Below are 22,994 nucleotides of genomic sequence, written 5' to 3' on the forward strand. Positions count from 1 at the left end.
TCCAGCCCTTCACGGCCTGGTCGAAGCTGAGCTTGGCAGCGACATCCGTCGTCGTGGGGCCCGTCTTCTGCGTCAGCGTGCACGGCGGCGCAATCGTGGCCATGTGCTTAGTGACGGTCGAGAAGAAGTTCTTGCAGTTCTCCGAGGCGCCAAAGAGCTTGACCGTGGCAAGGTCCTCCGGGATCCACGACGGCACCATGATAGTGGTCACGGGCTTCTTGATGTCCGCGGCGCACTTCACGAACGGGCCGTTCGCGTCCGTCGCGATCGGGAGAAGCGGCATGAACTGGGTGAGCTCGCACTCAGCGGCAAAAGCCGACGAGGCAGCAGCAGCGAGGATGATAGCAGTCTTCATTGTGGAAGGGGATGTACTCGACGTGGCGAATAAGATAATGAGGTTTCGGGCGCAAGCAATGGCGGTTCAATGACTTTGGTGTGTTGTGTCAACTGCGTAGACTTTCCACGGAGAGCCGCAGATTTTGGACAGGACGCAGTCTGGTCGCAACATATGGTTCTGTGATAGATCACGAAGACATCGGGGGGTGCCGACAGGCGCCAGTTCTGTGTAGACGTTACCGGGTCGTTTATGGATCAGATTTGCACCATGGGACATAGCTCGTTGAAATGTGGAGCGAAGACAGAGCCTGAGAGCGTGAGGGTGCCTACACCTCGAGGAGCAGAGTGATGTATAAGGAAGCATATGTGTTTGCCCCGTACTTAAGGTCTTCTGTTGTCGAAGGTACTCCCACACAAGTTATGTTGCCACCCTCTTCAATGTTCGCAAAGGGATATTGACGCTACGGCGTCACGTTATCAATCCAGCCGTGTGAGTCTTCTTCCACACGTGTAGTGCCTGTAATTGTTGGCTGCAATGCAACGAAGCAACGACGCGCACAACACTATCACCATACCATTCCACCGTGTCTTTACCGTGACGTACAGAAAACTGATCACCCTGCCGGTACCATCACCGCGTACGAACGACGATCACAAGGAATGTACACCCGCTGCACCGATTAGAGAAGCGTAACTGGCTAGATAGATGCCCGACAAAAAATAGTTCTCCATTCACGGGCTACGTTGGCTCGTAAGTTCTCGTTTTGTGGGTTCAAGGACAATTCCTTGAAAACAACTCTGTTTTCGACATACTAGTAGCGTAGGTTTTTATGAAATGCAAAGTGCAATGTGGAACACATGGGTGTGAATGGTCGCGCACCCACCAACAGCTAGCGTCGCGGATGCAACTCCCGTCGTCGGTCGCTGGCTTTCTCTACGACGACGTCGCTTGCGTCTTGTATTGTCTTTGGCTCGAACGCAACTTCCCGCTGCCGCGCTCGCGATCCGGGCAGCTACTATCGCACGACTGCATGTCCGGCACTTGGCTCGTCGCGCTGCGGTGCCATCTCTTGCACGTCGCTGGCCGCTCTCCGCGACGACCCCTGGTGTGCACGCTACCTGGTCCCTCGCACAATCTCGCATCACGACCACTCGTGCTCCTCGCTGACGCACCGGCCAAGCCTCACGAGCGCAGTAGGAAGCATACCATATCTATATAATTGCATGTCATATAACTCTGTTCAACAACAGCTTGCGTCGCGCGCTGGAAAAGATACTTTGACGTGGTACACGTCCACATCGTCGTGGTCCTTACGCCGTCAAGATGCACAACATGCACTACTACAGTACACTGCGGAGCAGTTGAACGCCACGAGCGGAGAGACTTCTCAGCAGCCTCATTATCTTATTCGCCACGTCGAGTACATCCCCTTCCACAATGAAGACTGCTATCATCCTCGCTGCTGCTGCCTCGTCGGCTTTTGCCGCTGAGTGCGAGCTCACCCAGTTCATGCCGCTTCTCCCGATCGCGACGGACGCGAACGGCCCGTTCGTGAAGTGCGCCGCAGACATCAAGAAGCCCGTGACCACTATCATGGTGCCGTCGTGGATCCCGGAGGACCTTGCCACGGTCAAGCTCTTTGGCGCCTCGGAGAACTGCAAGAACTTCTTCTCAACCGTCACCAAGCACATGGCCACGATTGCGCCGCCGTGCACGCTGACGCAGAAGACGGGCCCTACGACGTCGGATGTCGCTGCCAAGCTCAGCTTCGACCAGGCCGTGAAGGGCTGGACTGCGTTCTACTCGCCGACGGACGCGCCCAAGCCGACGGACCCGACGAAGCCGACGGATGCCCCCAAGCCGACGGACCCGACCAAGCCGACGGACGCTCCCAAGCCGACTTCGGCCGGTGGCGCCACGACGAAGCCTGACGCCACGACGGCTGCGCCCAGCGACAAGACCACGGCGCCAGTAGCCACGGATGCCGGCTCGGGTACTGCGGAGCCCAACGCGACGATCGCTACGCCGGCGCCGTCGGCCCCCAAGACCAAGGCCCCGACACCGGCGCCGAGCTCGGCTGTCTCGGCTGGGCTTTCGGCCATCGCCATTGTGGCCACGGCGGCTGCCGTGTACATGTAAACCTTGTGTTGCGTGACTAGTATATTCAAAATATAGTCATGTATGTTTGCGTCAAACGTGCTCGCCGTTGGCTTACGGGAGGTACTGTCACGAAAGTATCGAACGCAAGAATGTAATATCTATTTGTTGGTAATACGAGTTCGGGTCTAGTTGCCTTTTCCGAGGGGAATGGGAGACTTGCCATGTTGTACTCTGAAGGACTACTACGTGCATGCGAACGTACCCGACGGCATCCGTTGACACGAGGCGTCGGCGACGGCGACGCACTTGCCACTGGACGTGTAGCTTCGGATGGCTGGGATGCAGTTCATGACAGCCACGTCACCCTTCTTCGGGCAGCTACTTCCACTTGGCGCGAGACCACTGCCAGAGCAGACAGGACCAGCAATGCAGTACGTGGCGTCGCCAAGGATCGAAACGTTGACGCACGTCGATGTAGATGGTTGCGGCGTCGGTGTTGACGGACTCGTGGTTGCTGGTTTCGGCGACGGCATACACACGATCCGTGGAGAAGATTATTGATAGCTCAAGGACGGCAGATCGTATGTGTATCGACCAAGGACGAAAGGGTATCCTTGGAGCGATGTACCTCAGCGCAAAGTTTGCACGTCTCTTTGACGTGTTTTAAGGCCTCACTCAGTTGAAATTATTTTTCTTCAAGAGGGTCGAAGCCGCTGTTGAGAACGTTCTTGAGCAGTTCATTGGCCGCAAGTAGCTCCTTGACGCGCTCGAGCTTCTCCGGGTATTTCCGAACGAGAAAGATGAGGCAGTCGGCATCCAGCTTGCCCTTCGCGATGGAGAGGTCCAGCGCCTTCTTCGTCTACGCGGTCAAGGTTGATATGAGCGAACACAAACGGCTCTATACCATTGAGCGGATGTACTCGATCGTAATCTCTTCCATGAGCTCAACCGTGTCGCTGTCAGGCTCCCACGCATCACCAAATCCATACATCATGTGCTTGACTACACAGAACAGGCATGAGATCGATGGCGACGCCATCAGACACGCGTACTGCTGTCGGCCATCTCGCCTCGAACGAACGGCTTGACTGCCGAAGGCGGCGGTGTCATTGCCTCGCGCGTGCCCGAGGTGAGGCGGCGCAAGGGCGATGCCCGCGTACCGCCGGCGCGTGCGACCTTTTCGGCGCCTTGCGCTCCGCCGAGCCCATGCCCATCATGCGCCTTCGTCTTGTCGCCGACGTCGCCGGCGCGACGCTTTTTCCCGCGCTGCGCGTCCCCCGCGGGTTTCTTGGCGGCCGCTTTCTTGGCCTCCATCGTCCCAACGCTGTTTACTGGCCGTTCTCGGCAAGCTTGTTTGTGTTTAATGCCAAAAGGGGTCAATATTTGCAGAAAATGCCACAAAAGGGTATGCTGCCCATGCAAGAGTGCTGAACGTGAGTGCTTGGTACGAAACGAGAAGGGAGGGACGAGACTGAGTTCGGCAAGTTTCACGCCGCATACCCTGAGATCGTGCTGGTGTGGCGCTAACTGAACCGCTGTCAATATTGCGGCTCTATTTTGCTTGTTTCCGGGCATACCCTTTTATGGCACGACGGAAAGATACCAGGTTCGTACGACGGTTCGGACAAGAGCATGGGCAACAGTCGGTCGAGCGGGCGCCGGACGCTGGCGCAGCCAGGAGAGAGCGCGTACGAGATCAGCGTGCAGCCCCACCGCGCGTCGTCGACGCTCGACTCCAAGTATCCTCGTCTGCTGCGGCAACTGGCTCATGGGCGAGTAGACTCATGGATGCACTTCGAGAGCTAAAGGCGCGCAAGGACCACGACGGCGGCGACAAGCACGACCCGTTCACCAAGATCTTGCTCAAGGGCCCGGCGCTCAAGGAGGCCTTTGACAGCGTTCGCGTCACGTTCCGCGAATTCGACAAGCAGCAAAAAGGTCCGTCTTGCCATCGTCGCGCCGTCCGACGCGATGCTCCTCGTAGGCTTCATCGTCTTTGACGACATGGAGAGCGCGCTCAACCGGCTCGGCGGCAACTTTACCAAGGCCGAGATTGACGAGGCGTTCAGCGAGGCCGACATGGCCGAGAACGGCCAGCTCTCGTTCAAAGAGTTCCTCGTCTGCCTCGCCATGGGCTTTGTCTTGCACGTACACTGTACATGCACCTTGGGCATGTCAATAACGAAGTTCGTAGCGGATACCCGCCCTCGAGACGACAGAGACGCCGCAGCTCAGCATCTTTTACGCGCCCCTGTACGCCCCTCAACACGCATTGAAAATCCCATGTTGGATCGTCTAGAGCTGGAAAGACAGAGCCAAAAACCCTGCTCTTTGGCGAGGTGGGCACGACGTGTGCCTTCAAGCGTAACGGAATGGGACTCTAGGGCAATAAGCTCCGACAGGCCTTCCAGCTGGCGGTCGACGTCTTTCTATGGTTTGACATGGACGGCGACGGGCTCATCGAAAAGTCCATGAGGCAATTGCATCGTCCGACTTGCTCACATGACATTAGAGAGGAGATGCTGCGTCGACTGACCGAGTCCATGCACGAGCACTCACCCACGAAGAAGATGTCCAAGGCGCGCAAATGTACGTACCAGTGAGCGACGTATGATCGCTTACGACGAGGTCAGTGGGCTCGACGACAAAGAGCGGCAGCACCTGCCCCGCCAACGCCTTCATCTCGCAAAAGCGCTTCAACGAGATGGACTGGGACCACGATGGCAGTATCACGTTCAAAGTCATATATTTGTATCTACACCGACACCAGAACCGACGCTGTGTTTGTAGGAGTTTCTCATGGCATTCGAGTCCTGGGTTGGTGTCGACGATGACGATGACGGTAGCCGCCAGGCGTAACAAGGTTGGCCAAGAGAATGCGATAAGTCCAACGTTACCACAACACTACCCGAGCGCATCGTCTCGGTTTTTCTCCTTCTTGGCCTCGCAAATGTAGTGGAACCGGTGCCGAAAGTACGCCGACTCGAGGTCGTTGTGAAGGTGGTGCACCGCGTACACTTGGTCCATCGTGACCCACGACCCAACGAGCACCTGCGGCGAAAATGTCGATTCTCGCAGCACAGTCCAGGAGTGCGTACCATGAAGAGGGGCGAATCGAGGAAATCGGGGAGCTCAATAGAGCGGAGCGCGTCCATGACTTCGGCCACAGCATCGTGGAAGTAGGCGCGGTCGACGTGCTCAAGGTTGTCGGTGAGGAACTCGTGCATGTGGACGGGAAGGTCCAGCGGCGTCTTGGACGTCTCGATGTTGACGTACTTTTCGACAATCTTCTTGGCGCAGCGCAGCACAATTTGGTTGGACGGTAGCCTCCGAAATTCCTCGACCTAGCGAGATTCAATGCCGAACGGAAAGGATGCTGGAAGCGTACCTCTTCCCAGAAAAGGAGGTTCTCGATACAGTGCTGGCTCTTGCAATAGCTCTTAAAGTTGGCGAGGAAAGTGGCGTCCGATAGAAAGATTTCCAGGTGCGGAATTTCCAGTTTCCCTGGCACCAGTTTCAGACCATCCATTGTCGGATGGGTGGGTACCTTGTGCAACAGCCTCGTCCAGCTCCTTTGCTAGTTCGGGATTTAGAGCTTGGAGGTTGAGTTCGAGGTATATGGACGACTTGAGGTATCGGCGCAAGGCGTCTCGTAACAACCCTACGGAGCGAAAACGTTACCAAACATAGACGCAGAGGTCGGCTCGGAGGACCTTGCTTTACGCGGGCGACAACCGCTTTGAACATGTCGATGGTTGGCGACGAGAGCTTGGCCTCGATCTCCTGGCGCATCTTGGTGCTGGTGTCCACTTGGAGCTTGGAGGATTCGCTCAGGTACTTTTTGTAGAGCTTCTTGGCCGTGTGCTGCATAAACTCAATGCCAGGTAGGCCTTCATACTCGTCGACCTGAAGAAATGAGTGAATTTGGGGAGAGCGGTGACTCGAGTTACCTCGTCGATGAAGGCAACGTAATGGGCGTTGCCTTTTACGGACAGAAACTGCTTGAACGCTCGGTGTCCGAGCTTGTCGTGGAGGAGCAACATAAGCGTGTTTGGCGCCAGAGGTTTTGGCGCATTGGCGATGGCTTCGACGGGGATCGACAGCGCTCGTTGGATGAGCCTACAAGGTTTCATTTCGTCAAACGCGAGTGCTGTTGGCAAACTCAAATTCAAAAACGTACACGGAGGGGCTCATTGCATCCAGCTCGGCCATGAGCGTCTCCATTCGCTCAGCCGAGATTTCGGGGTGGTACTCGTCCCACGGTTGCGGCGACACGGCCTCCGTTTGGCAGTATTTGATGTACGGCTCCGAGATGCTAACGAGAGCTTGTGACTTTGTAATGGCGTTTGGCGATACCTGAAGCGCGGCCAGAGCTCGACGCGGATGTACTCGAGCACGAGGTACTGCGCGTCAAAAAACGCGGAGGGCTCAAAGGCCGCGTCGTCCGGGATGGCAAACTCGTTGTGAAGCCGGAGGGAGAGATTCAGGTACCGCTTTGCGCCAGGCTTGAGGTACGTGTCGTAGATCTTGCGCGCCGTGGCCTGGACAAACGACTGGTTGGGGAGGCGTTTACACTCGTCCACCTCGAGGAAGAAGAGGAGATTTTCTAGGTGCCAATTGGTACGTCAAAGGCAATCGCGGGTGGCAACACGCACCGGATGACATGTTTTCGATGCAATAGCTCTTGAAGTAGCGCAACTTCCACTTGTCACCCATGACGGCCTCGAAGCTGTAGGTACTGTCGTACTGGAAGAGTGGCAGTCTACAAACGCCGTCGTCAGAGCTGCGCAGAACGCTGGGGCGTTTTACGAAGGCGTCTCGCGAAGCAATGCGAAGCGCGAGCGAGGCTTTTTCTCGGACGCCTGCGTCTCGCACGCTGCCTGCATGGACTGAAAGAGTTTGTGCTTTCGGAACCGAGGAAACACGTCCTTCTTTAGATCCCGGAGGCAGAGCGCTTGCGCCTCAGCAAAGACGCCTACGGTGCTTTGAGGTTGCTTTGTACCATCCGGAACGCAAACCCGCAGATTGAATGCCAGCCGACGACTCGCACGTCTTTTGGATTTCGCGAAGGACGTTGGTAGGCACACAGATTGGCGTCGGTGCTGAGGCGCTCACAAACTTGTGGTAGATCTTTTGGAGCATGCGATCCGTGTACTGAGCACTGGGAAGCGTCCGCAGGTGCTGGACATCGGCCCAGAACAGCAGCCGGTCGGACGCGAACGGAATACTGTGGCAGTATGCGACCATGAGCTTGATTGTCACGGGATTGAAAAGCACGTCCATCGTGAATGCCATTGTCATGTCGTTGGCGAGGTTGGCGTGTCGCGAGCCCCTTCGGTGCTTTGTGTGGTCAACAGGGTGGATCGGCACCGTGCCTGCACTTTTCCGAGTATCATTGGCCGACTGCGGCAGCTTCTCGCCGCCCAGCGGCGGCAGACGGGGAGAACGGGACGCGTTGCCAAAGACCGACGGGGTTAACGGCGCGTAGAAGTCTTTCTTCGGGACAACACCTTCTGGGGGCGGTGCGGTGTCATCGACAACGGCGTCTGCGTCCGGCTTGACGCGATATACGGTCTCCTACGCAAGCTCATCATTCTCAATCGTTGAAGGCACTTGTACCTTCTCCATCGCGATCAGGCGCGGTCGGATCTTGGTCGATGTCTCCTTTTCGTTGCGCACATTCTAAGGCACGACAGTTGTGTTAGAGCCACCGGCGGTGGTCGCAGCAACGCACCCCGTCCTCGAAGGATTGGAGGTTGCGGCCCACAGACGCGCTGCCTCCCATGACAGAAAGGACATGGACGCCGGGCGGTCGTTGGCAACGCTATTTATAGATGAAACGCACGCGCCCTCGGTGGCAACGACCACGCGTGCACGCGCACGTCGGACGTCGTCCAAGCGACTCGTGCACGAGATGACTCTGCGCTGGCCGTCACGGCAAAATCATGGACGGCGGACGTCGCTCGTCCGAGCTGCTTTGGCGAGGTGTGTCGAGGTACAAAAGAAACCGGCGCCGAGGTATTTTTAGGTGGCAACGTGGGCGCCAGTTTTAAAGTCGAATGGGAGCAGGCGCGTCGGTTGGACAGGACGACGTCCTTGCCATCGTCCGCGAAGTACGCGTGAGAATTCCTCCGGTTGGGACGATGACAGTGGTGTAGGAAACAACAGCTGGCGTCAATCAGGCACTGCCGGACGAAGAGGTGTTTGCCAAGATCCAAGCGCGTCTGCAATGCCTGAACGACGAGCTACCCGACGCGGTCCAGGTAGTTCAATCCTCGGCACCAATTTCGTTGCCGAACAGGCACGTCTAGTCCCTCGACGAATCGAGCGACACGGTTGCCCAAACGTTGGATGACCCGAGTTTGCACGCAAGCTCAAGCAACAAGTCGCTGGGCAAACTCTCGTCGCTAAGTTACGTTGATGTCAAGTCGGCGACCCAACAAGAACACGTTCGCCAAGTGAGCCAAAGCATGAAGGCCATTCCGACGACGCTCAAGCAAGATCACACCAAGTACCGTCGACCGACGATCACGCGCGAGCTCGTGGAAGAGCTCTCGATGGCGTTTACAATCGACGTGCTCGTGGACCCCGTCACGTTCAAGCTCCTCGTCGCCTTTGCCAAAGACATTCCGCTTGCTGTGGATCGCCTCCACTTTTGGGCTGACGTTCAGAATTACCGATCGCTACCGAGTGCCCAGTACACGGACCGCATGCTCAAAAAAATCTACGAGAAATTCGTCAGTCCGTCTGCGGCGACTCCAATTTGTGTGCCGACACAGATGCTTGCGGACTTGCGCGCCTTGTACGAGGCTCCGGGCGGTATCCAATCGGCGGGTACATTGTCATGCTCTGTGAATTTGAGGCCAAAACCGTATAGGGACGTTTAACGAGGCGCAAGCGCTGTGCAAGCGGGACCTGGAAAAAGACGTGTTTCCGCGGTTCCGGAAGCACGCACTGTTCCAGAAAATGGTCTCGCTCTGCGAGCAGGAGGGCGACCGCCACCCTTCGGCGCGCTCGTGCGTTGCCCAGCCCGATGCGTACGTAACGTGTTTGAAAACTCAAGTGACGACGCTGGGTAGGCTTCCCCCGGATGTCGACTCAGCTTACAGCTTTGACGCCGTCTTGAGCGACGAAACCAAACTGCGCTTCTTCAAGACCTACTGCATCGAATCGCGCACGGCTGGTACAACAATCGTGTCTGGCTGGGCTGGTTACTCACGCTGGTTGCAGAGAACCTTGGGTTTTACTGCGAGGTCGAAGAGTGCAAGCGTCTGCCCAATCAGTCGTACATCCAAGCGCGCGCGCGCAAGATCTATGACACGTACATCAAGGAAGGCGCCAAGCGGTTCATCAACTTATCCCCGGAGATGCACGAAGAGATGACGGCCAAGAGCGGGGGCACGTTTGACGCGATTATGTACCACGACGCACAGTACATGGTCGTCGAGTACATGCGCCTCGAGCTCTGGGGTCCCTTCAGGTACACCATCCGAGTTGTGCTGACCTTGATCCACGGATGCAACGTAGTCACTCGCCAGAGTACCTAGCCTACACGCAGCAGCAAACGGCGTCGGCGTCGGGGCCTCAGCACTGGGATCCGTACCACCCGGCCATAACAGAGGAGCAGATGCGCGTGCTCATGGCGCAGCTTGACAAGACTGACCCGACTGAGTCCGCAGAGTTTCGCCGTTTGGCGACTGAGTGCACGCTATGCGTAGACTGTACAATCGGGCGATGTCGATTCCGGTCTCGGCGCTTGCAAACGTTGGAAAGGCAAGCTCGGTCCAGGTCGACCCAGTTGTTATGCTGCTTCACGACAAGATTGCACACCGAGCATTCAAGGCGTTCCTGGGCAAGCGTGCCAAGGACCACTGTGTCGCTTTTATCGATGAAGTGGACGAGTTCAACACGCTACCAGGCATTGAGTTTATGCACCACACGGCCAAGAAGCTCTACAAAAAGTACGTCGCCGAGTCGGCCAAGCTACAAGTCGACATGAGCACCAAGCTGCGTCAAGACATTGTTGCAAAGCTCTCGTCCCCCACCATCGACATGTTCAAGCCGGTGGTTGCTCACGTCAAGCAGGGTAGCACTGCTACAAAAGTTATGGAGCGTTAGTCTCCTGTGCTAGGGCTCCTGCGCGACTCGTTGCTACGATACTTCAAGTCGTCGACGTTTGCGGAGCTTAAGCTTGGCACGACCGACCCTCAGTTGGGGGCGGAGATCGCTGCCGCCGTGACCAAAGGTAAACTTGTATAAGCCTTCAGTCCACCCCCAGCCGTAATATGTTGCAGGCGTGCTGGAGATGCCTCACCTGGAAGTGATTTTGGCCAACCCGCAGTACGTCGGCAACTTCAAGAAGTTTCTTCGCTCGCAGCACTGCGTTGAAAATCTCATCTTCTACGAAGAGGTGCGCTGGTTCCAATTCGACAGCTATGGAGTTGCAGCGTGAATAGGTCGAGGAGTTCCGGCGTCTACCGTCGTACCAGATCGTGCTACGCAGTGCAAAAAAGATCATCGACAAGTACATTAATGTCAACACGTCCCGGCACCCGATCCAGCTGCCCGAACACCTCCATGACGCGATCGTGTCCAACTTAAACCAGGCCGACAAGACATACTTTACGGACGCCGTCCAAGAGGTGATGGATTCCCTTCGCACCCAGGACGTGCCCGACTTTCTCGACTCGTCCGGATTTCTGGTCCGTTCTGTCCGATCACCGTGACCTCTGTCATTTACGACCTTCTTGCATGACAGGCGCTCGTGGGCTCGTGGGTGCTCATGGACGAGCAGTACGCGATCCGGCAGCTTATTGGCGACCTCGAGCTCGCGTACTTTCGCCACCGATTGTACCAGCCGAAATCGGTGCGCTAGTTGGCACTACTCAGACGTGTACCATATCCTAGGTCTTCATAAATGCATGGTAAAACTACTCCGAGTTTGCATTTAGAGAAATCGCCTCACGGAGTTCGTTCCACTTCAGGAGGGTAGATAAAACGCTGTCATGGAGCTTCTGAAGACGATGGCGAACGTCAGACGACGAGGACGCGTGTGCGTTGACCGTGTTTTGCCATTGCCGTAGCAGCGGGAGATATCGTTTGCGAAGGTGGAGGGCGCTTTCTTTGACGGCAGTCTGCACGTGCTCGAGCTCCGGCGCGTTTAGGGCTGGCACTGTTATTGTAAGCGAGTACGCGGCGCTGCCGAGACCGCACTGAGCAATGACATCCGCGAGCGTCAAGTGCGCCGCCGAGGTGTGCGCAACGACGGATGACGGCACAACATCCTCCCACTCTTCGTCGTCGTCGTCGTCGTCATTTTCGTCGCTGGGGAGATGCTCGGTCACGGGTGGCAGCGTCGGCAGTAGCGCCTCAAAGTTGTCTTCGACCGTTGGCACGAGTATGGCGAGGCCCGCTTCCATCTCTTGCAGTACGAGACCGATGGCTGTTTCCGCATCCCCCAATTCGGAGCACACGTGCGTGTACTGAATCTCAGTCATGCGCGTCGTCGCTGCCGCATCCTCAGACGCTGCGCAAACCTTGGCTCGATGGGCTTGAAGAAGGTTTTTAAACTTGGCCGGGATTGCCTCGATCGCTGCATGGAGCTGGGGGTATGTTGACCGATGCTGCGCGTCCCAATGCTCTAGCAGCTTGAGGAGCTCAACCGAGTATAGTTGCTTGGACGACCAGAGTGAGAAGATGGGGTACATCGCTCGTACGAACTCGTCGCGAAACACTTTGGAGCGGGCAAATAGACTCGAGAAGACAGCGATGACCTAGGACTCAACGTGAGCCCTCGTAGCGCAGATCGAGTCAGAGACGTGATGCATTGGCGGCGCAACGCTCTGCAGCGCAGCAAGAATCGACGCCAGGGTGCGCCGCACCGCCAGCACTTGGTTGGGCGCGTCCCGGACGCTCCTCTTGACCATCGTCACGGCCTCCGCTTCCGACATCTCGCGCCTGCGCTTCCTCTTCCGCCGCGCTGGCCCAAAGAGCCGCGCGAGCCCCTCGTGGAGGCTGTCGTCGTCGCTGCCGGTCGTCATCACCAGTCTGTGTGAAAATTGCATAATGTGAAAAATGAAAAAACACTCGACCGCGGTCAGGTGACATCGGAAGCTGCAGCCATTCGCACGTTTGACGACGTCCACCGTCGTCGCGTCGGTCGTACCCAACCATGCGATACACTGCCACGCCATTCGTCTTCACTTGCGTACACCTGGTAGTAGCAACGATCTCATGTGGTAACGTTGGCACTCGTGATCGCAATCCAGCGTCTTCGTGATGCATCCAGCAATACCGAAACAACGTTTTTTGTTGGGATCGCGGCATGTGTGTGTGCTAGGCCAACGAAGCATGTGGGATCCGATGAAACCTTGCGTTGTCAACGAGTCCGATTGGAATCGATGGGTGAAAGCCGAGTGTTCATAATTGTCGAAAGCTGCAAGGAAGGCGCGACTTTGAGGGAACAACACGTGCATTTCGTGCTCGTGTCGGACCTCGCCGCATCAGTTTGAACTTCAATCGCATCTTAGAACCAGGCTCAGATGCGGTGGCGGAATCAAGGTTGTGGCGACCGTCTGCGCCCACTGCACTTGTGTGCGGCTTACGTAGTATCTTTTACCGAAACAACAGCGTGCCACGTCAGACAACAACACGAGGCTTCCAAAATCAAAGAGTCTGTTCGGCCCTCGTTGCGGCAGCGCACGCTTTCTTAAACGTCGTTCTGCTGTGTCATTCACGGCTCTTTCGAACACCAAGACGGCGCGACCGTTGCCGTTTAGGGGTCAACGTCTCTTGGTCGATTTTTCGCAATTAAATGTTCCAGAGCAAACTGGGCGTTACAGTGGATGGACCTGAGATGCCCTTGATAGCAATAACGTATGGTGGGTGCGTGCTTGACGGCCGCGTGCACTGTCCGCTGTCGTCCGGCGACGTCCGAGGAAGGACGTTGGCGCTGCTGCTTGTTCTATTTCGAGCACTCGCTCGGACCTACAAGCCAGCCACTTCCCAATACCACTGCAACCGACCATCGCACTGCCGAGCATGTTGTCGATCACGTCCTTCCCGCGCCGCTTTGCGACCTCCAACAAGCGCCACTTCGCCCGCGCGCTCTCCACTGTATCGACGTCGACGCGGCCACTCGGTCATCACCAGAAGGCTCCGAAGGAGTTGCCTCGCCGCGACCGCGCTCAGCACGTACACGTGCGGGCGCGCCAGAACACGAAGGACGAGGTGGCTATCACGATTGAGGCCGCCGCTGGGATCCAGCCTGAGGTTGAATGGTACACCACGACGCCACGCACGCCGTTCAATGACCCGACGTTTCCCGGCCTCCTCGACGACGGTCGACTGCACTCGGTCGCCATGACGAACCTCTCGACGTGCACGCGCCAAGACGTTCTCGACTACTTGGACAACACGTGGGCTCTCACGGACATGCTGTTCTCGAGCTTCCAGAACGAAGAGGCCTTCATCGTCCCGCCGCCGCACGGGCTCCGTCACCCGATGGCCTTTTACTACGGCCACCCGACCTGCTTTTACGTCAACAAGCTCCGCCTCGCTGGCCTGCTTCAGGGCCCCGTGAACCCGGCTTTTGAGGACCTCTTTGAAGTCGGCGTGGACGAGATGCGCTGGGACGACATGTCCAAGAACGAAAAGGAGTGGCCGTCCCTTCACGATATGCAAGCGTATCGGCGCCAGGTGTACGGCCTCGTCAAATCGATTGTTCTCTCGCACCCAGAGCTCGAGGACGGTCACGCGCCGATCACGCCGACGTCGCAAACGTGGGCGCTCTTCATGGCGATGGAGCACGACCGTATCCACCTTGAGACGTCGTCGATGCTCATGCAAGAGCACGACGTTGACAACTTTCTCAAGCCGGCGCTCTTCCCGGCGTATCACGAGAGCGCCGCCCACGTCCGATCCAAGGTGCCTGTCGAGAACATCGACTACCCCGTGAACCCCATGGTCGCTGTCGCCGGTGGCGCTGTGCACTTGGGGAAGGACGCAAGTTACCCGTCGTTCGGCTGGGACAACGAGTACGGCGCGAAGGATGTTGTGGTCGGGCCGTTCCGCGCATCGTCGCAGCTTGTGTCGAACGGCGAGTTTTGGCAGTTTGTCAAGGACTCCGGGTACCTCAACCCCTCGCACTGGACGACGACGGGGTGGGCGTGGCGCTCATACCGCAACACGAAATGGCCGGCGTTCTGGCGCCCAGATGGTCCGCAAGGCAGCCACGAATACAAGCTTCGAGCCATTTTTGACGAGATTTCGATGCAATGGAACTGGCCGGCGCAGGTCAACCTCCACGAAGCGCACGCGTACTGCAAGTGGAAGCAAGCCAAAGATGCAGCGCCCGATGAAGTGTACCACTTGCTCACGGAGCCAATGCACCACCTCTTGCGCGAGCAGCACGAGCGGGCCAACGACCGAAGCGACGCCATCTTGGAGCTGCCCGCGACTATGACAATGGCGACCGCGTCAGGACGCAACACGAACGTGGCGTTTGCGAGCTTCACGCCTGTTGACGCTCATCCCGCCAACAGCAACGGCTTCCACGACGTCTTTGGCAACGCGTGGGAGTGGTGCGAGGACCGTATGAGCCCGCTTCCAGGCTTTGAGATCCACCCGGTCTACGACGACTTTACTGTGCCGTGCTTTGACGGGGAGCACCACGTGATCATGGGCGGCTCATACATGAGCAGTGGCGACAACGGCGGCTCCAAGTTTGCGCGGTACCACTTCCGGCCGCACTTTTTCCAGCATGCAGGCTTTCGCGTCGCTGCATCGCCCGTGGATGCTGCGAACGATAGCTACGAGCTCGTGACCTCGTGCCTTAACGCGCCCGAGCCCCATGCCAAGCCGCAGCCGTACCGGACGTCGTCTATCGTGTCGCTTCAAAGTGCCGGTGGCTCTGTCTTTCTCACGAAGCTCGAACAGCAAGCCGCTGCGGCTTGGCGCGACTTCACCGCGGGCGTCGCACTCCACAAATTGCCCATGAATGCAACCATGGTGGACGCGGCAGCCGCTGTCTCATCTGGAGAGATGGTGCTCGTGACCGACGATGCGCTCGCGAAGCAGCTACACTTCACTGGCGCCGCGACACTTGTCAAGGAGCAGTGGTTGCCTCAAGTAGAAAAGACCGGAGATCATGTCGCCAGCGTCACGATGGTCCATGCGTCCGTGTGGCTGCGCGCCCCGTAACAATATTTAACATGCAGCATGTTTTGCGTTGTACAGTACTATTATATCCTCGTACACTCAGGCGATAATGGTATAGTTTCAGCTGTGACCTCAATCCACGCCTGCCGTCAAATGGGCGCGATGCAAAGCCAAACACCGCCCATCGATTGACCAACAAATGACACATTGCATAAATGTGTCGGGCTTCGTACACGGACCGGACTCGAGTCGGATCGACCAAAAAGTTCTTCAAAATCTCGGCGAACCGCTGCCCTTGACAATTGTGATTGATTAACCAACCGCGTGCTTCACCGCTGCAACCACCGCTATGTCGCCCATGGTGCGCGGTATGCCCTGTAATCCCAGAGGGATACGAGGTACATGTACTTGTAGCTTTACTTAAACCCTCCCACGCCGGATTAACGTTCGGCAACCTCGCTTCGCGCGCACTCGAACTTCTAATAACGTTACGGTATTAATCGCGGCCAGCGGCAGCGTATCGCGATCCGCGTTGGCTCGGTCTTGCATCTGCCAAGACTGCAAATGAAGGCATAGGCGCATCTAGTGCATGGGTCCCCGCAACTTATCACGCTACTGCCAGCACGGATCATGGGGCCGCTGATCGAGCCGCAGCAGCTCAATATGTAAACAATACGCTCACATTGTCGACAAGTCTCAGCTTCCACTCGAGAACAATGGTATCGTGTCGGCAAAAAGATCGTTTTCGACTGCCTTCGTACCAGCACGCACGTCGGCGACGTCGGCATCGACGACTTGGTGCGTTTCTTCGTGCTCACCAATTCTACCACGCACACAAGGGCTACGACTACGAGCGCCTTCGCCATTCAGAATTGCTATCATTCGAAGCAAGTCGTACGTCCCATGAACGACCAGCGACAACACAAAGACCAATCTAATTAAGAGACTCAATAGCTGCATACGCTCCGGCTGCGCATCGACGGCAAGTCGCCCGGCCCGTTCGAGACTAACATCGGCACGCCACAAGGCGACTCGCTGTCACCAGCGCTGTTCATTGTGTACCTCGACGCTGCTCTCCAGGACCTCGCGCAGACACTCAGCGAGGAGGGCGACCTACTCGCCAACACGGTCGCCTACGCCGACGACTCGGACTTCATCTGCCACGACGCTGCAGCCATGTCCAGGAACAAAGCCGCGGCGCCATCCGTCTTCGCCCGGTGGGACCCCAAGATGGATGAAGACAAGACGGAAAAAACGCAGGTATTCAGGTCGACGCAGGTTGACGCGCTGACGCACGCGGCCTCTTTGGTCTGACACACAACCAAGAAGCTCGGCAGCCTCCTTGACGACGCCGTCGATCTGCGCGCTCGGGAGCGACTGGCGACAACGGCGTTCAACAACATGTGGAAGATCTGGATGCGTCGAGGCCTCATTTCGGAAGGCAACTGGGTGCGGCTAAGTGCTACGTGCTCCTGGTTCTTTTGTACACCTGTGGCACGTGGACCCTGACGCCAACGAGTCTGGCGGGCCTTGGCAGCTCCCATCGCCGGCAGCTGCGCCGCCTTTCCGTATCTTTCACCCGAACAAGCTCGGCGACGTCGCGCACTACGACCGATGCAACAGCGTCCCGCTGAGCGAGATCGTTGCTAGCCAGCGCTGGCCCCTGCTTGGACACGTGCTGCGCATGTATGAAGACGTCCCTGCCAACCTTGCCGCCTCCCGCTTCTTTGCCGCTCCCGAGGCGCCCCGTTTTCTAGGCAGCACCAAGATCACGTTGCCGATCGTCCTGAACAGCGACCTCCAGTCGTTGACACCGCCTCAGTCGCTGGCGTCACTCGGGGACATCAACCAAGCCGCCGACGGCACAGCCTGGAAGGCCTTTACACAGCGAGTCGTCAGGGGCCTCACCCCGCGGCCACAAGCGCCCCCGGACGACCACAGAAGAGCAAAACGAGCCCCCGCGCCACTACCTGCGCAGCCACGGCCCGGTGAGCGAATGAAGAAGGAGATTGCTAGTCACTTCGTATGCGAACTCTTAGTAACAACCAAGATAACGCGGAACACGTTCATATTTATACTAGGCTCCGGGGGAGTGGGCTGGTAGGAACGATGAAATCTTGTGGATTATGTATTTTAATCGGTGCTAGGCAGACGACCTTGTTAGTGCAACGATTGGCGGAGGCGAGTACGCATTGACTGTCTTGTTGACAGCAGACACTTGGGCGAGGACAGCCGAATATTCGAGACTTGGAACCGATGCGATCGGTCGGTTGTGTCGCCGTCAATGGCACGCGCACAAGGTAGCGTCGCAGATCTTTGGCAGCGTCTCGCACCACCCGTAGTCGTGGCCCTTGGCGATACTGAAGGGCGCGGCGTTGCGAGACCCTGCAGTCGGGTCCTTGGCGCATGCCAAGCACAGCACAACGTTGCTCTTGTCGGGGACGAGGCTCGGGTTCAGATGATAGTGCACACCATCAACGCGGAGCACCGACACAACTTCGGAGACGAGCTTACTGTCGCGCGGCAGCCGAGAACCTTGGAAGTCATCAAGGCGAAAAACTGCGGGTAGGTGTTCGACAGGCCCAGCGTCAACAATCTGAACTTCGCATTCGTAGAGTGCCTTGTTGAACGAGGCACATGCAGCGATGCGCCCGGATCCGGCATCTCGCTGGCGCGCACTCTCCTGACAGCGTGCAGCGTCTGCCTGACCGACTGCATCCCTACAGCTCGCAAAATGCGTTCGCAAACTTCCCGACCACCAGGGCCGTTGAGTGACTCGTCGTTGCACATATGAGCGTCGGGGTTGCCCGAGCAGAGGTGGAAGGCTGCGATCGCTAGTTTTGGGTGCTTGGTAAAGTTCTGCGACGCGGCGATTTTGCCGATTGTAGCTGCGTCGATACTAGTAGATGTGTCGGCAAGGATCCGGTCGGCAAGCAATTTGAGCTCGCCATCATCTGCTGCGCGGGAGTTCGCTTTGACCTTGCGTGTTTTTTCAAGCCGCACGTTCTTCGTGCGTCTCGGTGGCCTTCTCGACGGCGCGCGCAGTGGCTTCGCTAAGGCGTTGCTTTTCTAGTCGCGCCACCTCCTCCTCGGGCGTCTCGGTGGCCTTCTCGACGGCGCGCGCAGTGGCTTTGGTAAGGCGCTGCTTTTCCTGTCGCGCCGCCTCCTCCTCGGGCGTCTCGCTCGCCTTCTGCTCAGCGCGCGCCTTGCGCTTGCGCTCATTCGATGCTCGCATATTGCTTAAATGTAGCTAACCAACTTCAATAGCAAGAGCGGCCGGTCAATGTTACACCAACTTTCGGCTACCGCGCGACAGCAAGCTCGTCTCCGAAGTTGTGTCGGTGCTCCGCGTTGATGGTGTGCACTATCATCTGAACATCACCGAGCGACATGGCGGCGACCGCCGGCCTGTAAAAATCGCCAAGCGACATGGCGCCGGCCTGAGCTGCCGGCCTGTCAAAACGCATTAATGAATTGTTGCGAGCTGTCCAATCATATTACGCAAGCAGCAACATTTTAACCAATCCAAAATGGGACAGACAGACAGACAAATAATCCCCGGTGGGCTGGGTAACCAGGAGGTTCCTACCAGTACAAAAGCTACATTCGCGCAGTTCCCATTGATACGATACAAACTTGCTGCACTCTTACATTTCGCCACCGCGCGTGGTTGAGTGGCGGTACGACGACATATTCGTATTAAAGCAATGTAGAAAAGAAGGGGAGAGAGGTTATATGTTATTTTTGCGCTGTATAACCTAGATCAGCACGACCTTCAAACCAGATGACTCATGTTGACGGCAATTTTACCGATGACTCTCAACTATTTTTCGTCTCACGAAGCCATGCGACATCCTGCGCTCACCACTCGTGCCGCCTCTCGGGTTTCAAGCTGAACCAATCCCGCAACCAAGACGCAAGTCCTCACGTACTCACCTCTGCCCACTACTGACGCTGCAGCTTGTTCAGCTGTCACAGCCGACCAAGAAGTGTAGCATCCTCGCAGCACCGAACGAGCCCCAAAGCGCACGTTGTGACAACGCAATGTGCCGCATGGAGACCGGGTGCTCTTTTGGGCCACACAAGTCGACGACCTTAGCCGCCAAAGCCATGATACCGTCTGCCTAGGGCAACTCTGCTACCAGCTACCAGCTCGCGTGGGTCGCGCCGGACGGTTGGACGTTGGACGACCTCAGGCATCGACGAGAAAAAATTCTACAGTTTATCAAATGAGAGCTGAGCGCAAGACCATCAGTTTCTTCACTTCACAGATTATCGCCTTCGCGCCGAAACATCAAGCCGGCCTTGGCCATCATTTCCAATGCCAACGCGCCCCGGGCAACTTTGCCGACCACAACTGAAGTCAGTAGGCCGTGCCCGATCGGTTCAAATTAAACTTGGGCGAGTCCTGTGGCCCTACAACAAGACTCGTTTAATAAGAGCATAAGAGTCTTAGAACACGAGCCAAAACAACTAATTGCAATGTAGTTACACTAGTGTAAGCCCTGTAGCCCTACGGGCACACTCATTGTGCGAATTCAGCAGGCTTTGGAGTAACGAAAGCGCTCGTATCATTCGATCGCGACACGCGGGTCCCGAATGTCAGCAGCACACTCTTGAAATGGATCCGCGGCGCAGCGATGATTTTGCTAGGTCGTGTTGCCCCTTTGCCAAGTGCAAAACGATTATAGTACACCCTCCCCAGATCACCGAGCTCGGATCGATCAAAGGCGAAGCCGACGCGGCGGCGGAGCGGCCCCACGGAAGATGCAAGTGCGCGCACGCAGTGCGCGATGCGTTGTGCTTTGCAATGCACCAGTCAGCGCAGTCGTGCGGGCACAGAAGGGATGTTGACGCAGGTTTCCGAACGGTGTTGGATATCTGGATGTTGCCCGATAAAGGGTAAAAGCAACTATGATCACACTTGTTTCAGTTTATTTTAGGCCGCCCGGTGAAGTTATGGCAACGATATGCCGAGAAGCGGCCAGGGGAGTGAATCAGGGCCAAATTTCGCGCGAAGCGCGTGCCGGGCAGCGGCTAGGACAAGCGAAGAAGAGTGTGCCGCGGTGCGCCAGTTACGAGCGAGGCGATTGTGGTACGCTTTTCTTTAAGCGTTGGTTAGCGAAGTACACTCGCTGGCCTATTCGCGAAAACGCATTCGACAATGGTTTCTTCCTGTCCTTGGTAATTAGACAATGCCAGATAAGGCTATTGGTAACCGGCTTCATATGTTCGACAGACTGCAAGGAATGGGTGTGATTGGGCGAATGATGGTAACCGACTGACTGGCTGAAAAAATTATTGAGCTTTCTAGCCATAGGTGGCTTATATTAGAGATTACCCACTACGCAAAACTACATCTTTGCAGGCAGCCCTATAAATTAGAATCTAATGATTGCCGTTTTGTGTAGCCGCTATATTTGCATTTGTAGCTTGCAAGTATATCAGCTGTATTTGCCTGTAGTAAGGTTTCTCGAAATAGAGGTATACAGGGTGCACACTGGTTATTAGTCCAATGCCTTTGAAAGTACACTACCTGTTGTTGATTGTGCTCTCTTTGCGAAAAGGCACCATCGCATTTATTTCCACTACCTTGCAGTGTTGATTTTTCCTTGGCTATCTTCTATCGCACATCTTATTTACATTCAGTGATTTCAACGCAACGCTTTAAAACGCACGGTAAAATCCCACAGCATCACCTCCACCACGCCTTTCGGCTTAGCCTTCGAGAAGTCATGTAATCTTCGACAAATCTATATTAAAAGCGCATCGCATCGATTACATTGAGTTTTTCTGAACACGACGGTGCTTGATTTGTTTCGAGGCAGTTAGTCCTCGACACGCTAATAAACAAAGAGAGTCAATAGCACGACTAAACTGCTCATAAGATTACTCGCAATCGACTCCTCGCCACACGGGTTTGCACTGGACGCGAAAGAGTTGGCTAAACTCAGATAAAAAGACCTCCCGCCCGACACCACAACGTCGCACGAAGTACGTGCGTACTATCAGGCTAGTACTTTGCTCGAAGAAGATTGCGCCCACAACAGAGTGTAGCCGCAGGGCCACATGGCTTACACCAGTAAATAATAGAGGCGCAATAATATTTGTTGTAGTAAGACGTAGCATATTCAACCTTTGTTGAGTCGACATCGATCCTATTCATTGGTTACACAGATGCGAACACGACACGGATTAGGTTTTGCCCACAACCAGATCGCAACAGTCTTTTTTTCTTCCAGGCCAGTTTCGATTTTAACGCACACTGCACAGAGCGAGGCGCGTCAAACTTGACGATCAGGTCGTCTGTTCAGAGCGATATAACAAAGAAGTCTGCCTCCACGATGCCGCACACGACGCTGGCCACGCCACCTTTAGCCATCACAAAGCTGGACATGGTATTCACGGCTGCAACGGTGCAAAGACTGTGGCAGCTTCGATGACTGAAGACAACTTACTGCAACCAAAGTAGCTCGGTAAAGTATGTAGCTTAGTCGATCGGATTGCTTCTATTGATAGAAAAGAGGACTTTTTTCAATTGCTGACAAATGCTACGCATAATCAACCGTGTTTATGCATCTTCAAAGTGGATAAGGCTACGCGGTATGCACAGTAGCACAGTAGTACGCAACCTTTGATTCTCTTAACATATCCGATCGCGTTGTCAGTTTCATGCAAATTGACGTTGCTAACCCGTCGTGCGCTGCCTGTTTGAATGGATGCTCTTACACGGAGTGCATTGTAGCGACAGCGATGCAGTGGTGAGAATGCAGACAAACCCCATGCCATTGACGCAAGGGCGTAAAGCAAAAGACAGGCTTTGTACCAAGTAAACGCAAACTACACTACAAGTATTTAGCACAGCCAGTCAGTCAATTATTCACCGAGATTAGTCCAATCCACATGTATCTAAGAAGCAAATGAGAGAGGCGACGCTAGAACAGATGGAATGGGAGAGAGAAACATTCACAAAGCTTAAACCCAATATGCCTCAAAAGCGGTCACTCATCCGGCAGTATCTTGTTACCGGGAACAGAAAGATACTGTCGTCCTAGGCATCCTGCAGACAGGCAGCCAGGCAATCTGCAAGCACTCAAATCATGGTCCTGTGAGCGCTCACTCGGTCCGCTTGTGGTGCCGCTTAGCGGCCGCGTCGGCTTTTCCTCTGGTCGGTCCGAGCACGGTGCCTTGGAAAAGAGTGAACCTGGATATTAGTTTTAAGCGATTGGACATCGCCATCTTGTGCGCTCGACATCTACTTGCGGACGATGTTCTCTATGACGCTTTGGGATACGTGACTGCTTTTGCGGTTTATTGGCTTTGAACAATTTTTGTGGTGTGTAGGCCTCGTCAGCCACATCTGCATATGAGAGGCGAGCTCTATTAGGCTGAGGTTCCA

The 22,994-nt window shown here is 56.0% G+C and overlaps 10 protein-coding genes across 10 annotated transcripts; 5 read left to right on the forward strand and 5 right to left on the reverse strand.

The window, feature by feature from the left end:
- Nucleotide 1: 1 nt before the first annotated feature.
- On the reverse strand, nt 2–355 carry SPRG_20304 (hypothetical protein; the record flags this gene model as incomplete). The annotated part of the gene is made up of 1 exon (XM_012346390.1): nt 2–355. A coding segment is annotated over one exon (354 nt), but the record flags the coding sequence as incomplete, so codon positions are not given.
- Nucleotides 356–1,774: 1,419 nt separating this feature from the next.
- Nucleotides 1,775–2,476, forward strand: SPRG_06808 (hypothetical protein; the record flags this gene model as incomplete). The annotated part of the gene is made up of 1 exon (XM_012346276.1): nt 1,775–2,476. The coding sequence occupies one exon, from the start codon at nt 1,775–1,777 to the stop codon at nt 2,474–2,476; it is 702 nt and encodes a 233-aa protein (XP_012201666.1).
- Nucleotides 2,477–2,574: 98 nt separating this feature from the next.
- Nucleotides 2,575–2,968, forward strand: SPRG_06809 (hypothetical protein). The gene has a single exon (XM_012346277.1). It carries the CDS (start codon nt 2,659–2,661, stop codon nt 2,935–2,937), a length of 279 nt encoding a protein of 92 aa, XP_012201667.1. The 5' UTR covers nt 2,575–2,658; the 3' UTR covers nt 2,938–2,968.
- Nucleotides 2,969–3,088: 120 nt separating this feature from the next.
- On the reverse strand, nt 3,089–3,790 carry SPRG_06810 (hypothetical protein). Its single transcript, XM_012346278.1, has 3 exons — nt 3,490–3,790; nt 3,342–3,439; nt 3,089–3,296 (listed from the first exon to the last, which is right to left on the reverse strand). Exons 1-3 carry the CDS (start codon nt 3,749–3,751, stop codon nt 3,123–3,125), a joined length of 534 nt encoding a protein of 177 aa, XP_012201668.1. The 5' UTR covers nt 3,752–3,790; the 3' UTR covers nt 3,089–3,122.
- Nucleotides 3,791–4,069: 279 nt separating this feature from the next.
- SPRG_06811 (hypothetical protein) lies at nt 4,070–5,372 on the forward strand (the record flags this gene model as incomplete). Its single annotated transcript, XM_012346279.1, has 9 exons — nt 4,070–4,176; nt 4,218–4,375; nt 4,422–4,585; nt 4,632–4,690; nt 4,737–4,776; nt 4,822–4,904; nt 4,950–5,026; nt 5,071–5,177; nt 5,228–5,372. The coding sequence occupies 9 exons, from the start codon at nt 4,070–4,072 to the stop codon at nt 5,294–5,296; spliced, it is 864 nt and encodes a 287-aa protein (XP_012201669.1). The 3' UTR covers nt 5,297–5,372.
- SPRG_06812 (hypothetical protein) lies at nt 5,342–8,221 on the reverse strand (the record flags this gene model as incomplete). The annotated part of the gene is made up of 13 exons (XM_012346280.1): nt 8,172–8,221; nt 8,057–8,119; nt 7,456–8,014; nt 7,247–7,412; nt 7,093–7,199; nt 6,794–7,043; nt 6,618–6,752; nt 6,388–6,556; nt 6,151–6,343; nt 5,985–6,098; nt 5,826–5,941; nt 5,536–5,781; nt 5,342–5,488 (listed from the first exon to the last, which is right to left on the reverse strand). The coding sequence occupies exons 2-13, from the start codon at nt 8,063–8,065 to the stop codon at nt 5,342–5,344; spliced, it is 2,211 nt and encodes a 736-aa protein (XP_012201670.1). The 5' UTR covers nt 8,066–8,119; nt 8,172–8,221.
- Nucleotides 8,222–8,496: 275 nt separating this feature from the next.
- Nucleotides 8,497–11,312, forward strand: SPRG_06813 (hypothetical protein; the record flags this gene model as incomplete). The annotated part of the gene is made up of 11 exons (XM_012346281.1): nt 8,497–8,550; nt 8,596–8,700; nt 8,749–9,271; nt 9,315–9,620; nt 9,668–9,917; nt 9,965–10,108; nt 10,156–10,523; nt 10,569–10,682; nt 10,732–10,847; nt 10,894–11,139; nt 11,196–11,312. The coding sequence occupies 11 exons, from the start codon at nt 8,497–8,499 to the stop codon at nt 11,310–11,312; spliced, it is 2,343 nt and encodes a 780-aa protein (XP_012201671.1).
- A 55-nt stretch (nt 11,313–11,367) lies between these two features.
- Nucleotides 11,368–12,477, reverse strand: SPRG_06814 (hypothetical protein; the record flags this gene model as incomplete). Its single annotated transcript, XM_012346282.1, has 2 exons — nt 11,368–12,210; nt 12,256–12,477. The coding sequence occupies 2 exons, from the start codon at nt 12,475–12,477 to the stop codon at nt 11,368–11,370; spliced, it is 1,065 nt and encodes a 354-aa protein (XP_012201672.1).
- A 938-nt stretch (nt 12,478–13,415) lies between these two features.
- On the forward strand, nt 13,416–15,434 carry SPRG_06815 (hypothetical protein; the record flags this gene model as incomplete). Its single annotated transcript, XM_012346283.1, has 2 exons — nt 13,416–15,312; nt 15,365–15,434. The coding sequence occupies exons 1-2, from the start codon at nt 13,478–13,480 to the stop codon at nt 15,432–15,434; spliced, it is 1,905 nt and encodes a 634-aa protein (XP_012201673.1). The 5' UTR covers nt 13,416–13,477.
- A 2,442-nt stretch (nt 15,435–17,876) lies between these two features.
- SPRG_06816 (hypothetical protein) lies at nt 17,877–18,830 on the reverse strand (the record flags this gene model as incomplete). Its single annotated transcript, XM_012346284.1, has 3 exons — nt 17,877–18,278; nt 18,344–18,549; nt 18,599–18,830. The coding sequence occupies 3 exons, from the start codon at nt 18,828–18,830 to the stop codon at nt 17,877–17,879; spliced, it is 840 nt and encodes a 279-aa protein (XP_012201674.1).
- Nucleotides 18,831–22,994: the final 4,164 nt, after the last annotated feature.

The sequence above is a fragment of the Saprolegnia parasitica genome, assembly GCF_000151545.1.
Source record: "Saprolegnia parasitica CBS 223.65 unplaced genomic scaffold supercont2.28, whole genome shotgun sequence".
Classification (NCBI taxonomy): domain Eukaryota; phylum Oomycota; class Saprolegniomycetes; order Saprolegniales; family Saprolegniaceae; genus Saprolegnia; species Saprolegnia parasitica.

Coding starts and splice junctions, on each gene's coding strand:
- SPRG_06809 (XM_012346277.1), top strand. CDS start 2,659: ATGTTGTACTCTGAAGGACTACTACGTGCATGCGAACGTACCCGACGG.
- SPRG_06810 (XM_012346278.1), bottom strand. CDS start 3,751: ATGGAGGCCAAGAAAGCGGCCGCCAAGAAACCCGCGGGGGACGCGCAG. Junction 3,440..3,489: donor AGGCGAGATGGCCGACAGCA/GTACGCGTGTCT, acceptor TGTTCTGTGTAG/TCAAGCACATGATGTATGGA. Junction 3,297..3,341: donor TCGAGTACATCCGCTCAATG/GTATAGAGCCGT, acceptor TTGACCGCGTAG/ACGAAGAAGGCGCTGGACCT.